General features: G+C 35.0%; 1 protein-coding gene across 11 annotated transcripts in view; it reads right to left on the bottom strand.

Moving 5' to 3' along the window:
* Positions 1-1,733: 1,733 nt before the first annotated feature.
* LOC131066370 (uncharacterized) overlaps positions 1,734-18,340 on the bottom strand; it is a 62,774-nt gene continuing 46,167 nt past the window's right edge. For 8 of the 11 annotated variants that reach the window (XR_009111658.2, XR_009111655.2, XR_009111656.2 and 5 more), the window contains 4 exons: positions 3,370-5,602; positions 3,126-3,251; positions 2,935-3,011; positions 1,734-2,002 (listed from right to left, as the gene is read on the bottom strand). Coding sequence is in view for 1 of the 11 variants with exons in the window: in XM_058001121.2 (XP_057857104.2) it covers positions 3,149-3,251; positions 3,370-5,602 (2,336 nt within the window). In the remaining 10 variants the exon portion in view is untranslated. Of the gene's footprint in view, positions 2,003-2,023; positions 2,549-2,736; positions 3,012-3,125; positions 3,272-3,369; positions 5,603-18,340 lie in introns of those variants that run through there. The other 3 variants (XR_009111662.2, XR_009111657.2, XM_058001121.2) reach the window with 3 other exon arrangements.

Genomic DNA, 18,340 nt, shown 5'->3' with positions numbered 1-18,340 from the left:
GTCATTTAAATTTTAAATGAGCTAAGATGAAATATAAAATACAAAGTTTGTAAGGGCCGACTCATTAAGTCTGCCACCCTATGAAAAGTCACATTGCTTTGAGGGCCGACCCTTTGTGAAAGGTTGCCTCTTGCTCATCTATATATGGAGTGCAATTTCATTCTTTGCATTATCAATTAGCGAATTAAAGGAACAGATCAAATATTAGCAAGGCAGATCGAATACATATGTGAAGGAGCAGATTGCATAATACTTGAAGAGCAGATCAAACTCATATCATTGTGAGCAGATTGAACATATATTGAAGAGCAATTATATTGCAGAGCTATTTGAGGAGAAGACCGAATCATTTGCCTTCTACATTCGGCTTCTTACAGCCGTCTGAGATCTTGCTTATTTTTGGCAGATTGATATTATAATTGGCTTCCTCATTGGGCCACATTGTAACTGAACTAATTGAATATATAAGAGACATTATTGCTAGGTTTTTTCTCCCTCGACTAGGAGGGTTTTCCCAAGGTATCTTGGTGTGATTCTTTGTTCACTGTGTCAAATTGTTTAATAGCTATTAATCTGATCTAAAAACAACCTGGAGATTAGCTCTTTACAAGATGAACCTCCTATCTTACCAATTGTTGAGGTCCTATATTTGATGGGTTAATTCTAGATTATAACATTGCAGAGAGGGAAAGGGTAAGCACATATATAGATTCATTATCCCACAGATTTGTCTGGCATTTCCCTAACAGGTTCTCCTTGGACTGCTTTTATACAAACTGGGTAAGTTCCTTAGTTTTCTAAGGAATAACATAAAATGTTTTCAATTATAAAAATTATGTGCTCTAGTTTTAATATAGTAGTTAGAATTTCAGACTCTAAGCATAATACTAGAATGCATATCTAACATTCAAGCGAAAGACAGATGCCAATAGTAGAGGACAAATCTGACAGAATGCGAAGAAATCACGAGTCTATTAATTTGAATAAGAATAATTTAACGGAATATGAAAAGAATTTGTAAAATGAAAAACAAGTACAAAACTTTTTAATGTTAACTAATGTCACATAGTGGCTTTTTAATCAAAAACAAATGTCACAGTGATTTATTGTATATGTATTAAGGTAGGATAATAATAAAAACTAGTAATAACACAAATAAATTTTGATTTATATATGGATATAATGTGTTTGCAATTGAATTTTTATACTCTTAAAGCTTTCTCAGCAGGGAAGGACGTAGAGAATGAGAAGTTTAAAACCCTGAAATATATTTTATATTCCTTCTATTCACAAATTGTTGAAGTGTTTCAGTGCTAAATGCCCTTGAAAATACCATTACTATAATGTATACTCGCTGAAAACATCTTAAAATGGTCATGAATTACATGAATCGAATCCCACCAAATTTAAATTATCTAATTAAAAAATGTTATACAATATAATAAGTATTTCCAATAAAGGTATTTGAAGACATCTTAAAATGAGCTCCAAATACTTGTACCTATTGGCTATTCAATAGCACACTGAAGTGCTGTTACTCGCTTATTTCCCACTTGATTTTGATGTGATTATAAACAATCTCTCTTTAATTCTAAGTTGATGATATAGGAATTCCATCCTATAAAATACCCAACATTGTATAAACAAGGCCTGATCAAAAAGATTTGTTTTATCAAAGCCATGTACACACAAGAATACACAGAAATTTTAATCCAATGACATGATGAATCAAGTTATCTACCCAAAAAAATATATATATATACAGATGTGCCGTTTCCATCATATAAGGGCACAGGAGAACCCATAACCCAGGGCTCCTTAAATTCAGACTGAATACTCTCAAAAATACCAAAAAATATGGGTGTTCTCAAAAGAGCAATACAATAGAGTACATTGTTCTGAAATTCTGCCTACTCAGCTTCAAAATTATATGATACAAACATCAAATCGGTCCATCTCCAGTGCCCCAACCACCAGTAGTGAAATAGACCATACTGCCAACCTGTCTCAAGGTTCATTGGCTAATGTTACATAATAGATGGCCTTTATTGATGGTAAAGAAACAAATAAATTCATCAAAGAGATCTCATATATTTCAAAAATATAAACTAACATAGAGCGGTTGCAGCAAATTTCACTGTAAGTTTGCTTTGGTATCAATGGAGATTTTTGAATGCATATTATATCATTAAAGAAACATTTAAAACTAGCATGGTCTGCACATGTGGTTGGTTTACAGAAATAGACTGGCACCCGAGCATGAAAGCTCTGTGCTCAAGATGCTAGTTGTGACAAAAAAGCATCATCCGTAGAAGAAAGCTATTACACAAATGTAACGTCTCATTTCATACTGTGGGATGTCCTGATTTAAAATAGCATGATCTGCTCATGTAATTAGATTACAGTGTCATATTGTCACATATGAGACATGAAAGCTATAATAAAGACACTAGTTATGTAAATAGTGGCCTCATCCGTAGAAGAAATTGCACAAGAAGCAATGTCTTATTTGATGCTGTGGGATGTCCTAACTGCTAACCTAACAAAACTGAAGTTTAACATCCCATCAACAAACTCTGTTTAAAGTTTGAAAAACATAACCATGCAATTGAATGGCAATAGTAAAAGCCCCAAAACAAACAACTTACATTATTGCAAGAATCAAAATGATGAAGGTTCACAATTAAATAATATACAAAATGTTTCTAAAAACTGTTATTTGGAGAGCAAGTGAAGAAAGCTGAAGATAAAAGAATTTATTGCCGTTGTAATGTTATAGCCAGATATGAAAACAAATTAAATGAAATAAAGCATCACAAATTATACCAAGTAGTTATCTCCAGAAAATAATATATAAACATTCCTAGCTTTTCCTATCCTCTACGACAGACATGAAGAAACTTGAATAATGTGGAATGGAAATGATTGATTTACCCAAATTAGAGATAATATTCCCTTAAGGTGTTCACAGCAGATGCATGCCATACTCCAATCAGTCAAACCTCCACAAACTACAGCAAGAAATCAGCATACAAAAAAAATTAGTACCAATAAATTATAATATAAAATCATTTACATAATCCTGGAGATAACTCCAGCTTGAACTACACACATCTCAGACAAACCTTGAATCACAAGAGACTTGAGCTCAGAAGCAGAAACAACAGAATCGGCATCGTCTCTTCTTCTTGAAGTATCTGGAGTCTGCTTGCTTCATCTTTACTGGGCTGCTATTCCATTCATTTGGCAATCTGTAGGGCAGTTTGAAAGGCTATGAACAAGATTTAAGTTTGATTTCTCTTATTCTGTTCATTTTTGTCAATGAAAACAATACTTTAAAACAAATAAGGAGTTTGGACAAGCACATACATGGGGAAAGCAAATGAGTGGGTGCTAGCTGTGCTACTGTCAGAACGGGTGGAGAGGCTCCCCGAGTATGGAATCGGACCAGAAGAATATGATACACGTCCAGATAGAGGAATTTGTCCAGAATGTGATATTGGCCCAGATATAGAAATTGGTCCCGAGTGAGTGTAAGCAGACATTTCAGATGCATTATCATTTACATTAACTTTGTCAGATACATCATATCTCACTTCACTTATACTTTGTCTCGGAACATTATATCCCATTTCTAAGGAGCAAACTTGCCCAGCCGGGCTTCCTGTAAATGCAGAACATCCGACAATTTTTTGTCCCAGGTTCTCCATATTCCTCGTTGCTTCATTATCCACCATGGCAGCTGTGGACGTATGAATCTGGACAAAATTCTCTGCAGTATATGGATCAGTTGAATTACCACATTTTTCTAAATGTGGTTCTTCAACTGACTTTTGAGGATCTACCTCACTCCCTAACTTCTCGGAGATAACTTTCTGAACAATGGCAGGGTCAATTTGAAAATTGTCAGAGGCCTTCAGAACCGATCCTTCACTTTTTGAAGAACTAACATCTGATAAATGCTCAGAGACCACATGACCTGTCAACAGACTTGCACTTGATACTGAATGACTTTCCAATGATTCAAATGATGCTGGCATAAACTGAGCCTCCTCTTCTGAAATTGCAAAAGGGTTTGTCCTCAGTTGAAACTTTTCTGATAAACAAACTTCTGAATTTACTTGAGATGAATGATCTGTATCCTTACTATTTTTTCCTTCTGATTCAGAGCTTTTATCTGCACTTGGTGCTGTATGACTTTCCAGAGATGTAGAATAAAGCCCGGGTATAAACTGAGCAGTTGATACTGAATGATTTTCCACTGATGCAAATGACTCTGGCATAAACTGGGCCTCCTCTTCTGAGAGTGCAAAAGGGTTTGTCCTCATATGAAAATTATTTGATAGAAAAAGCTCTGCATCTTCATGAGATAAATAGCCCCTGTCCGTTATTTTTCCTTCTGCTTCAAAAATTCCACTTAAAGCTGAATGCCTTCCCACTGATGCAGAAGCTGATTCTGACATAAACTGTGAATTCTCTTCTGAGTCTGCAAATGGGTTTGTCCTTGTTCGGAAATTATTCGATAAATATTGCTCTGCATTTCCTTGAGATGAATAACTCATATCCTTGTTCTCTTTTCCTTCTGCTTTAAAGCTATCATCTATGCAATTGGCATTGGAAGTGATACCCTTATCATGAATTCCATCTGAATAATCAACCAAATTGTACCATTGCTCATCATACCTATCACCATATTTTGCTAGACATCCTAAGATGTTTTCTTTCTTCTCTAAAGTAGTATTTCCACTCCTGCATTCATCAAAGGAATGGGTACCTTCATTTTGATTGCCCTCATGAATTTCTTTAAAGGAAGTTGGAAAAATCTCATCTACTTTTAGGGAGTTTAATATACCTGCTTCATCTAACATGCCATTTTCATCTTCATTTCTTTTATTTAGTTGAGAGCATTGCAGTTCACCCTGGTTAAGCCTATCCCAATCATCACCTGATGAACTTTGATCTTCTGGCTTACACTGTTTATTTCTAAGACCAATACCGCAACAAGAACTTTCAATTGTTGCAGAAGACATGGCACGTGATGGTTTCTCAAAATAAATGTTACGATCCAAAGATATCAGAACTTTATCCTCTGAAGGGACTCCCTCATCAATACTAATATCCCGTAATCCAAACTCACCATCCTCTGCAAGACACGCAAAAATGCCTGATCTAGATGCTGTAGGAGTGCTACCATTTGGAGTTCTCATTTCTTCTATAGATAACTGATGGCTAATTCTTGGAGAACATTCCTGGGTTGGATAAATGAGAGATGGAACCTTCTGACCATTTTCAGGGTTAAAAGAGAGTGCCGATTGGTCATTAGTACTAGCTTTGTTGCAAGTAGGTGAATCCACTTCACAAATCGACATATTTGTTATGTTGGGTGCCAACTCTGAAGTAGCATCAAAATCAACTTTGTCATTTATGACATCAGTCGCTAAAGCTATTTTATCTATTGCAGTAGGTTTCCCAACAGAATCCATCTCTTCCTTAGTTTCATGGTCAATTCCTGGGATACCAACAGGTGCTGCATTCTCATCATACTCTACTCTTCTTGAGGGATAATGTTCTGCTCTTGGACTGTGTGGTTTTGCTTGCATATCTGCAACAGAAACACCATGGTAAAAAGGTGGTACAGATGGGAATGCCATTGTCATTTATAATATAATAAATTAGACAGTGCATATCTAGCAAAAAAAATATCAGCCATTTTATTTCATCATCCAATCGGCAGGGCAGACCATCCCACACAACTCTCCATTTGTATTCAGTTTGTAAAATCCTAAAGGCAGCCATTCACAGGTAGGAGCAGTGCACTTGTCAGCTCTTTTGGTTTCCTACCCTCTTCAATGGAGGCATCTTTAAATTTATTATCTACCATTATTTGAATCAATATTATATTTAATAAGGGATTGCTATAACCTCAAGTCTATGAGGTTAAGTTATCAACAAAATACCCTTTAAACGACTTACTGAAACATGCTTCAACAGCAAGCAAAAGACTCTCCACACAAGAACTCGTTATCTTTCACCACATGCATTCCTCAGACCTTTGCACATTTTGAAATGTTGAAATATGATTATTAATTTATTAACTTGAAATTTCATTCCAGCTAAGTCAATGATTTCTAGTGTCAAGACACAATAGATTTCGCATGGTCCAAACAATCATGTGTTCATTTTGTTTGACATGTCCTTAACCAAAACGTGACACTGCCACTCTTTCTATAGAGATTGAGCACACATATTTGAAAAGAAAAGTACCAACAAACCTGCACCAAAAAACGCAATACCAACAGAATTTTAAATGCACTAGAAAGAAATAATGGCACACTCACAATATAACAAGGGCTTTTACTCTGCAAACACTTTCAGGAAAAAACCTAGCAAATATAGCACACTGTATTAACTCAACCATTTACAATACAATCAGATACTTCACACGTGTGCTAACTTTAATCCATGTAAGAATATATTGGAACATTAATAGAATGGATCTAAAACCACAGCCTGAAACAAACCACCCATAAGAACTAAAGAACTTCCCTTTGTGGTAAGGTGTACAATTTTTGAGAGGTGACATTCAAAAAATATCCCATTATAAGTAGGAATTCTTTCGAAACATATTGCACTTTGATTGTGGCAAATTGTCCATATAACTTTACATAAGAAACCAAAATCTGAAAATAATCTTCATAACCATAAAGTTCCCCTACATAAATGAGTTGCTTCCATTAATTCAGCTTCTTTAACTGAGAGTGCAACAAATGCCTACCTCTTGCTCATACACCTGACTGCTCCATCAAACAAATTGAACACATCACCACTCACAGATCTTTAAAAATCATGATCTCAACCCAGTCAACTTGAAAAAGAAATAAAATGTCAGCTACTTATCTGTTTGTCCTGGGTCTTCCTTCATAGTGAATTCAGAATTGCTACTAATGCCATTCAATAATTATTCTGTATTTTAGTAAAGTAGTTACTACTTTATATGATTAAATAATAAATAGTTAAATATTCATATCGATCTATGCCACCTTATAGATAGAATATATATCAATATCAATACATTTTTATTATCAGATAATTTACATTAATTGATCTAATAGATGTAAGATCCAACATTTTTTCTCTTTTAATTCAATAGAACCCGGTACCCAAATCAGAATATCTTAAAAAAAGAATTTTCTATGTAGTCCTATTGTATCATATAGAAATATAGTTTAATTCTATTTATTTAACTTATAATAAAGGTGGATATAGGCATTTGTATTTTATTTGTAAATGATAGTAAAGGAGAAATATTTATGTATGAAGTTCAATATCCAGATTTAGTACTTACAGAGAAAAGTGTTTGTCTATTTGAAAAAAATCAATATATTTTAAATGTCGATTCAGGATCGAATAAAACAAAGATCAAAAATTGGATTGAACTTTTCTTCAATGTTAAAGCAATAGGAGTCAATAGTTATCGGCCTCCGCAAAAGAAAGAAAAAAGAGGAAATATAAAACAAATAATGAAACATAGAATGCATTATAAACGCATGATTATTACACTAAAACCAGGTTATTCTATTCCACTTTTTCCTTCAAAAAAATTTATTTAATTTGAAACATGAACACTCATTCGTACAGCACTTTACTCCGGGCACCCGTGATAAATCTCTATCAAGTTTTGATGGAAAAGTCCAATCTCATCCACAAAAGAGATCGACTTCCGGCCAGCATCGTTGTGGGAAAAGTCGTGATAATAGTAGAATTATTACCATACAACATAGAGGAGGAGGTCACAAGCGTCTATATCGTCAAATTGATTTTCGACGGAGTGAAAAAAAACAACATATTGGGAAAAATTGTAACAATAGAAAGTGATCCTAATAGAAGTGCATATATCTGTCTTGTGCACTACAGAGATGGTCAAAAGACATATTTTGCATCCGAGGGGGATTATGATTGGAGATACTATTATGTCCGGTCCAAGAGCTCCCATATCAATGCGAAATGCCCTACCTTTGAGTGCGGTTTGAATTATTAATTTACATAATCGGAAATAACCAATTGGATTTACAGCAAAACCTTAAAATCTATCACTGATCCAACTAGGATAGTTTGATGGGATCAACCCCAAAGGGAAACTGAGGATAAAGAGCAGCGGGTGATTGAGTTCAATAGCTTCCGGAAGTATTGACTCCAGAGATATGATAATATGGAGAAGATTTAATTGTCTGAAGCAGAAACAACTAAGGTAAAGGAACCCTTGTTATGAAGAGAAAGACAAGTAACTCACATTTGATTTGATGGTCAAAGGCAGATTCGAAGCTGAACAGTGAAAATATTTTTATTTTTAATAAATAAAATTTCTATTTCAGATTCGAAGCTGAACAGTGAAATTCCTACGTTATCTGAGAGATGCGAAAGCATTAACGTAGTTTGATAAAGTCATTCATTCTGAATGCTACATGTAAAAAGAACATAAGCCAGATGGAGTTTTAGGTTCATGTAATATGAACTAGAACCTTCAATTGCCGGAATAGCTGCGAAAGAGTTTACCATATTCTATCATATTTTGGGTTGCTTGGCCGGATCAGTAGCTCAAGATTGTTGGTTTCTATCGGAATCAAATAATGAGAATTGGAGTCCTTTTGATCCTTTCATTAAAAATGATTTCATTCTAGCTTCGAGTCTTTTACAGGTTCTTCTGGAAGAGTTTCCATCGTTGGCAATATATCAGAGTAATTCTGATTACATCACAATCGCTCCTCAGTTCAAAAGAGATACGATGCAAAAAGGATTATCTTCTATACTAGATAAAATCGTTTTATCTAAAAAATTAAGAAATTCCTACGAAGAAGAAGAGGAAACTCCTATAGTTTGTGATTCTAGGACCTAGTGTTTTAGTTTTATACGCAGCAATTGATTCGAGCATATCAAAGATATAACAATAGACAATCCTTTATTGGAATATCTTCATCTGTTTGGAAGGTTTCAAGAAAGACCGACCCGTCTTTCTAGTTTGTATTGGAAGAAATTTCTGATGCCTCGTCCCGACTTCCAGCCTCTTTATGCTGCGAAGGACGATATTCTAGAAAGAAAGACAGCTGCTTTCTGGGAAGCAAAATTCTTATACAATAAGTTTCAAAGGATGGGAATATATCAATTTGACATAGAAGAGTATGCAACAGAGTATAAACCTTTAAATACACCAGTAATCTATCTAGCTCGTCGATTTCTTTGGGATCCCGTGAGTATTCGCTTTCTAAATAAGCACTCTGCTTTTGAACGAAGAGAACTTTTTGATCCTAAAGAACTCGTGAAGAGTATTTATCTTACTTATTCTTCAACAATGGACCTAAAATTCAGTATTAAAAAAACGTTGAAGGCTATTCTAAAGCATAAAAAGGTGAGAAAAATAGCCCTAGGAATGAAAATTCAGACTAATGATGATGATTTACCTCTTAACATTAAAATGGAAGAAAAAGAACATTTTGAAAATTTCAATCGCTTTCAAGAAATTGGTATCTGATTGAGACGTGAATTACCATATTCCCAATCGGTGATAAGTGAACGTTGGTTCCGTGAAAAAACACGGGATGATAAGTTTAAACAACGTTTGCTCAAGTGAGAAAGGGAAAATAGAGATTTATTACCTAATGAATCTCTTATTTATAAAACTCTATCCGAAAGTTATGAATATTTATCAAATTTATTCTTCTCTAATAGAATGTTATTTATACAAATGATCTATACATTGTTAAAAACAATATGGCTTTCTCCGAATGCCATTGATTGCTTAATAGCGGAAGGATTGAATAAGAATAAAAAAGCCTAGATCTTTCATTTCAAAATAAATTGATATTACGATTATGTAAGAGTAAGCATAGTAATAAATATGAACCAAGCCAGTTTGCTTGAATTTGATGAAATATTCTCTACTATGTTTACTCTTTCTTTTTCTTTTTTTTGTTGTAGTAGTATTCTATAGATTGTTATTATTTGTTCAAATTCGATTGGTCCGGATTTTGCAAGACTTTGAAAACAATTATTTTTGTATTTTAGCCCGTATCAAAAAAGAAAATCAAATTTATATTATTTCAATTCGATTTGTTGATATTATAATTGCAATTGAATTGCTCATTCAACAGACATTATAATATGTCTTCGGACATGTAGTGTCGCGGTTAAAACACTTCGTTGGTGAAGCGACCACCAAGGTTCAAATCCCTGTTGGGCCACTATGCTCGCAAGGCCTTGTGCCTTCGCTAGGTCGTTGTGCTCGTGGATTTGAACAAGTGAAGTGTGGGGATGAGGTCCCCCATTTGTGGCCTCACTGGTTCATAGCTCCAGGTCAAAAGCGTTCACGTGGAGCCGGAGAGCGTGTCGTGCCAGCGCCACCGGTCACGTTAAAAAGTTTACCAGGCATAGTTTTAAAAAAAAAAAAATAGACATTATAATATGTATGCCTTGAAGAGGACTCGAACCTCCACGTTGTTTAGCACGACGTTTTGAATGTCGCATGTCTACCATTTCACCATCAAGGCATCCAAGAAGCTAATTCTATTTCATGGATCAAATATTTCACAATACAATATTATAATCGCATATCGTTATGTAGTTCAGAGAAGGTGGATCAAAAGGATATAATATGAATATATATTTCATCCTATAAATAATATCTAGTTCATGCTATAACTAACTAGCATGAGATGGAAGTCAGTGGAGGATATAGTATGAATATATAATCCATTCTATAAATAATATCTAGTGCATACCATATAATATGAACTAGTGCATGCTATATAATATGAACTAGTGCATGCTATATAAAGAATATCTAGTGCATGCTATATAATATGAACTAGTGCACGCTATATAAAGAATATCTAGTGCATGCTAAAGAGAACAGCTGCGAAAGAGTTCTAATCCCTTCTTCATCTTCTTCTTCTAATCCCTTCTGGATTTGGAGAATTCTAATCCCTTCTTCTTTCTATATTTTTCTAAATTTGAAATTTTGAATTTTTGAATTCATAGTTTCCCGCCCTTTTTGTAATCTTAGTTTCCTCTTTCTTTTTCTTGATGGCAAAATATCTAATGATGTATTTCTTGATCTAATCACTAGTCTTTTTCTTATCTCAAAGATTTATATCATGTCTTGTATATTTATTGCATACCTTTGGGAAAAGACTCACAAGCTGCTCTCTGTCACTTGGTATTAAATAAGTCTGCAGGATTATCATATCTTCCAACTTGATAAGGGAGCCTGTACGTAGAGAATAAGGATTCTAGATCATCTCCAGCAGCACCTACTACCTGCAAAAGAAGATAAAGGAATTTTTGTTCCTGTCAGAGGAGTAAAAGGTTTTTGTCTTTTTCTTGTCAGTTGGTTACCTACATTTTGAAGTTGTAAAAGGCCCGAAGCTTGTTGCATCCTTGTTATATAAAAGGATACTCAAGGCCTTGTTTTTGGTCTCTCTCTCTTCGAGTAAATTAAAAATATAGAACACTAATTCTGTGAGAAGCATGTATGCTTATTCTTCACCAAGGGTGAATAGTATGAAATAGATTTTAAAGAGTTTTTTGCAGTACAGTATTGTGACCATATGTGTCCTATTTGCAGTGAATTTTGCAAAGGATCATATGTATAAGCTCTGCACATATATAACACCTTGAAATCTATTAATGTTGTTCAATTTACAATTCAATATGCAAGATGTATTCTAATTTTATTCTTTATATCTATGTATTATCTATCTCTATTATAATTCTAACTATCTTCTTTGTTTGGCAGGCAAGAGGAGTATTTATCGATTTCAATATCCTCTTCACAAATACCAAATGATATATATATATGAGAGGGGAGGATCAAGCAGTGCCTTGAACGGTCATGTCTTATGGACATGACCAATCAAGACACTACTTGATCGCACCCCTTTGCATATGTTAACAACCGATGTTTTAATTATTTACCAGCCCGATATTAATCGAGGTTCACGTAACATAATATATATGCCAATCGGTATTAACGGTGTTGTTTGGCGTGGCATATTAACCGATAGTAATCGGTGTCTATGTTAACCGACACCAATCACTAACTAAAGGTTGTATATATTAAACGGTGCATACCATGCCACCCGATAGCAACTCAATAATCTTATTTCATTTGCTGGGAACACATCCAATATAGATCGGGATAGATGGTTAACCTGATAACTATCGTTTATCACCAATGTGCCATTCCATAATATGATTATCGATATTGATATAAATGAAGAATGATTATCAAATAAAATAGCTTGAAGTTTTCTTAATAGTATAATCGATAGGATAAATGATTGAATGAGAGACTTCATTTATCTCTCATTCAATCATTTATCTTACCGTAGCTACCATGCATTAACACTCCCTCTTAGCTAGGTAAGATAAATGAGAGCAGTGTATCAAGCATCACAATTTAAATGATAGTTAGAATTCTTTACACAATCTAACTTTCCAGGAAATCTTATCACCTAATCAGATGATATGAAGTATCACCTAGACACATGATACAAAAGTCCATCACATCAATCTTGTGATGATAGGATATCACCTAAGCACGTGATATCAGTATTGCCTAAGCACGCAATACTAGGATAATCATATGAGAAAATATTCAATTCTCATCTTTATCCAAGTTGTGGTAGGTGCACTAACATTTCATATAAATGTTTTACCACAACACAATCATGGCTCATCCATGATACACCACAGATCCAACATGATAACTGGTTTGGACATTATAAGATCATCACCTTATAATCTCTCCATACAAGTGTTCATTATCTTGAGAGATCGTCACCTCTTAGATATGAACTCAGGGGATAAAAATCCAAAATGTCCTATCATGACAAAGAAGTTTACACATTAAACATCTTATTGATATGTAAATACAGATTACAAAGCAAATTACCTTTCTATCATACCTAAACCTTTTCTGAAGTGATCAACCTTCACCCTGGAAAGAGGTTTGGTCAGAATATCTGCCGTTTGATCTCCTGTACAAACATATTCTAATTGAATTACATTTTTGTCTACCATATCTCGCACATAGTGGTATGGGATCTCAATATGCTTGGATCTGTCATGGAACACTGGGTTAACTGAAAGTTTTATGCAGCTTTGATTGTCACAGTGTATAATAGTGGGTTTCATAGGTTCTCCGAACAACCCCACAAGCAACTTTCTAAGCCATACTGCATCTCAAGCAGCCATAGAAGCTGCAATGTATTTTGCCTCGGTGGAGCTTTGTGCTACAGAGGACTGCTTCCGGCTGATCCAAGATATCATGGTTGAAACCAGATTGAAGCAACACCCTGAGGTGCTTTTTCTGTCAGTTACACTTTCAGCCCAATCTGAATCTGTAAATCCATGTAGGTTTATGTCAACTTTCTCATATTTGAGACCAAGGTTTAGAGTACCTTGTAGGTATCTCATGATGTGCTTTACTGCAACCAGGTGTATCTCCTTAGGTTCACACATGAACTGACTTAAGGCATTAACTGCATACAGATATCTGGCCTTGTATTCACCAGGTACATCAGGGACCCAACCATTTGTCTGTATTGAGTAGAGTCAGTGGGTTGTGACTCTGCTGCTGCTTCTTTAAGTTTATGAAAATTGGTTTCCATAGGAGAGGTCATGGGCCTACAGTTTAGCATTCTGAATCTCTTCAATATATCCAAGGTATACTTTCCTTGGTTTAGTATAATGTTGTCAGAATTATGCCATCCTTTCAATCCTAGGAAGTAATGAAAGAGTCCTAAGTCCTTCATATCAAAGTCTTTGGATAGATCTTTCTTGCATTGATCTATAAGACGATCATTTCCTGTGATTAATAATTCATCAACATATAAAATCAACATTATCATATCAACTTTATTTCTTTTGTAGTAGAGATTAGGATCTACATCATTTTTAGAAAAGCCTAGTCTTGAGAGCTAGGTGTCAATTCTTTCATACCAGGCCCTGGGAGCCTGTTTAAGCCAATAGAGAGCTTTCTTGAGTCTGCACACATGAGACTCTGCATCATAAATTTCAAACCCTTCAGGTTGCTCTAGATAGACTTCTTTTGTGATCTCACCATTTAGAAATGATGTCTTAACATCCATCCGGTGTACCTTCCACCCCTTAACTACTGCAATGGCTAATACAGCTCTTACTGATGTATATCTAGCAACAGGTGCAAAAGTTTCTTCATAATCTATTCCTTCTCTTTAAGAGAACCCTCTAGCTACAAATCTAGCCTTGTGTTTTTCAATACTACCGTCTGCAGCATGTTTGATCTTAAAAAGCCATTTAGATGAAACAACAGATTTCTTAGTTGGCCTAGGAACAATCTCCCAAACATCATTTTTCATAATGTATCAGACATGGCATCCTTCCATACTTGATGTTCAAGAGCCTCTGATACATTGTTTGGTTCGGCTTTAGAGAGATCATTCATAAGGACAACATAGCTAGTGAATTTGTTAAGCCTTTTGCTTTCCCTGAAGGTTCTTGGAGGAGCAACAAACTTCTGAGCTTCTGCTACAGTTTTGGTGGCCCATAGTGGTCTTTTCTTGAGGATTTCTCTAGGTGGACTTTGAGTTTCACTTATAGTTTCCTCAGGATTCTCCCTCTGAAGCTCAGGAGTAGGATCTCTATCTATGCTAGGGGGTGGGGATATAGACTTCAAGGTCTAGAGAGCTTTGGGCTCTTTTGAAGGCTAAGTCTTCTTCAAAGATCACATCCCTACTTAGTTCAATATTCTTTTGACCAGGTATATAGATCTTGTAAGCCTTGGAGGTTTCACTATATCCTACAAAGATTCCCCTTTTCCCAAAAGGCTCTAGTTTTAATCTTTTCTCCTTAGGTACAGTAATATAGACAGGGCATCCAAATATCCTAAGGTAGCTAATATCAGGTTTTGATTTAGTAAAGACTTCCTCAAGGGTCTTATCTTCAAGATGAGAGTGGGGACATCTGTTTTGAATATATACAGCAGTGCTAGTTGCTTTTGCCCAAAGATTGATATTTAGATTCTGATCAAGAATCATAGCTTTGGCTTTTCAACTATTGCCCTGTTTTTCCTTTCAGCTATCCCATTTTGTTGGGGGTTATAAGGTATTGTTAACTCCCTCTTAATCCCTGAATTTTTACAAAACTCTTTAAATATTTCTGATGTGTATTCCCCCCCATTGTCAGTTCTTAGCATTAGTGATTTGAATTCTTTAAAACTATTAAGGATCTCTTCTGATTCTTTACATTTTAGAAAGTAGATCCAAGTTTTCCTAGAGTAGTCATCAACAAATATTAAATAATACAAAAATCCCCCCAATGAAGGCATGGATAGAGGTCCACATACATCAGAATGAATTAACTCTAAAATTTTACTTGTTTTCCTAGTACTATTATGAAAAGCACCCTTAGTATTTTACCTAGGGCACATCCTGTGCATACCCCTGAATGATATTGCTTTAACTTAGGTAGACCTGTGACAAGGTCTCCCATTGATGATAAAGCTCTAAGATTTAGGTGGCCTAGTCTTCTATGCCAGATTTCATTGACATCTGTGGTCTCATGAATTAGGGCTATGTTGGGCTCTGTACATAGCTCATACAAATAGCCTTGTCTTTGACCAATTGTTTTAGCTTTCTTGATGGATGAGTTCTTTGGCCAAGCCAATACTTTGTTGTCCATGAAGGTTACTCTGTATCCATTGTCCTCCAGTGCTGATATTGAGACTAGATTTCTCTTGATGCCTGGAACATATAGCACTCCTCTAAGTTGTAATGATACACCCGACTTTAGTTTGATGGTGCAGGTTCCAACTCCTTTGATAGGGTGTGTAGAGTCATCTCCGATAGTTACTTCCTCATCATTTTCCTCTTTCATTGAGTCTAGTACTTCTCTGAATCTTGTGATGTGTCTGGATGAGCCACTGTCGATCACCCAAGAGTTCACTTTATTTGATGCTTGATTTGTGAGTGCTGAATAGAGTACATACTTCTCGGAGTCCTCTTCTCTTTTGGATTTTCCTGTTTTGGCAAATGTGGCATGTTTAGCTCTTTCTGGACATTTGGCAACATAGTGCCCAAATTTGTCACATATGTAACACTGAATCTGAGAGAGGTCCTTTTTGAAGGAGTTCTTGTCGTGACAACCTTTTCTCTTCATGAATTGCTTCTGCTTGTCTTTCTTATTTGAGTTCGTCTTAAGAACTTGAAGATCTTCATCTATATTCTTCTGTTTGATCCCTTTCTTATTTTGCCTTGATTCCTCTTGGAGACAGTCAGCCTTTAGCCTATCGAATTTTGGGAAGTTATCCCTTGCACTGATGCCTTGGACGAATGTTTCCCATATGCTAGGCAACCCATCTAGAGCAATGAGGGTTAATTCTTTGCTTTGGATCTCATATCCAAGGGTTGCCAGTTCATCCCTTAGGGCAAATATTGCCAGTTCATCCCTTAGGGCAGATATTCGCATGAAGTAGGCATTGACTGATTCTCCTTTTATCATGGCTATGTGATTTATTTCTCTTTTTAGAGCCAAGGTTCTACTGGCATTAGATATCTCAAAAGCGTCTTCAAGTGCTTTGAACATGTTGAAGGTTGTTTCATTTTCCTTATAATGGGCATAATGTTGTTCTTTACCCTATCAACTGTGATTTTGATAGCCTTATCATTTCCTTCTCTCCAAATTGCTTTGTCAGGTTCAGTCTCAGGTTCTTCAGTTTCAGTCTTTACAAATGATTCGACTTTATTTTCTTTTAGAATCATTTAAATTCTGAATTTCCATGCGGAGAAGTCATCACCTCCTCCGAGTCTATCTTCAAATCTAGCGCTAGCCATTGATAGGATTGAGATGTTAAATATATGCTTGATTTGAATTTTACGTAAAATTGAACAGCCTTAGGTTCGATTTAACTATAGCTCTGATACCATGTTAATGTTGTTCAATTTACAATTCAATATGCAAGATGTATTCTAATTTTATTCTTTATATCTATGTATTATATATCTCTATTATAATTTTGACTATCTTCTTTGTTTGGCAGGTAAGAGGAGTATTTATCAATTTCAATATCCTCTTCACAAATACCAAATGATATATATATATATATATATGAGAGGGGAGGATCAAGTAGTGCCTTGACCGGTCATGTCTTATGGACATGACCGATCAAGACACTACTTGATCGCACCCCTTTGCATATGTTAACAACCGGTGTTTTATTTATTTACCAGGCCGATATTAATTGGGGTTCACGTAACATAATATATATGCCAATCGGTATTAACGGTGTTGTTTGGCGTGGCATATTAACCGATAGTAATCGGTGTCTATGTTAACCGACACCGATCACTAACTAAAGGTTGTATATATTAAACGGTGCATACTATGCCACTCGATAGCAACTCAATAATCTTATTTCATTTGCTGGAAACACATCCAATATAGATCGAGATAGATGGTTAACCTGATAACTATCGTTTATCACCAATGTGCCATTCCATAATATGATTATCAATATTGATATAAATAAGGAATGATTATCAAATAAAATAGCTTGAAGTTTTCTTAATAGTATAATCGATAGGATAAATAATTGAATGAGAAACTTCATTTATCTCTCATTCAATCATTTATCTTACCGTAGCTACCATGCATTTAACAAAATCCAGTTTAATGATTTCAAAGTTGTTACTCTCGACTTTTGATCCAGAATCTTATATGAATTAATAGAATCAAGGATTTTCAAATTCATGTCTCTTCATTGTGTTGAATGAGTTGAGATTAAAATTTACTAATTTCCATTCAAAAGGATTCTATGTAGAGAGCAAGTATTGAGTTGCAATTGAGAAATTCATCTTGTGCAATTCGATTATTGGTTTACGATTCGTATTATGACATAAATATGGAATTAGTGAGCAATCTCCTCCCTTTTGAATGATACATTTCTTTGTGAAAGACCTTCAATTCATTGGAAATTCATATGGGATTTACTTGTCTGTATCTAGTTATAATCGATCCTGTAGGTTTCTGTTTTACTTCGAAGTTACAATACTATTTGAAGCATATGTGGGATGAATAGACTCCTATAGCCATATCTTCTTTTTGGTCTAGAATAAAGCAAGGATAATAAAAATGAAACAAATTTTTCATTCCATTTTTTGTTATAATAAAAGAAGTATTTTTACTAAGTCCGATTAGCAATTTAATAATATACAAGATATTAACCCTAAATTGATTCCTCTTTATCAACATCTTTTTAAGATGGTTCTAATTCTGAGCTTCATACTACTCTTCCCGAGGGGCATGTCAA

The sequence above is a fragment of the Cryptomeria japonica genome, chromosome 3, assembly GCF_030272615.1.
Source record: "Cryptomeria japonica chromosome 3, Sugi_1.0, whole genome shotgun sequence".
Lineage (NCBI taxonomy): Eukaryota > Viridiplantae > Streptophyta > Pinopsida > Cupressales > Cupressaceae > Cryptomeria > Cryptomeria japonica.
Note: the sequence above shows the minus strand (reverse complement) of the source record. Positions and strands in the feature narration are given on the sequence as shown.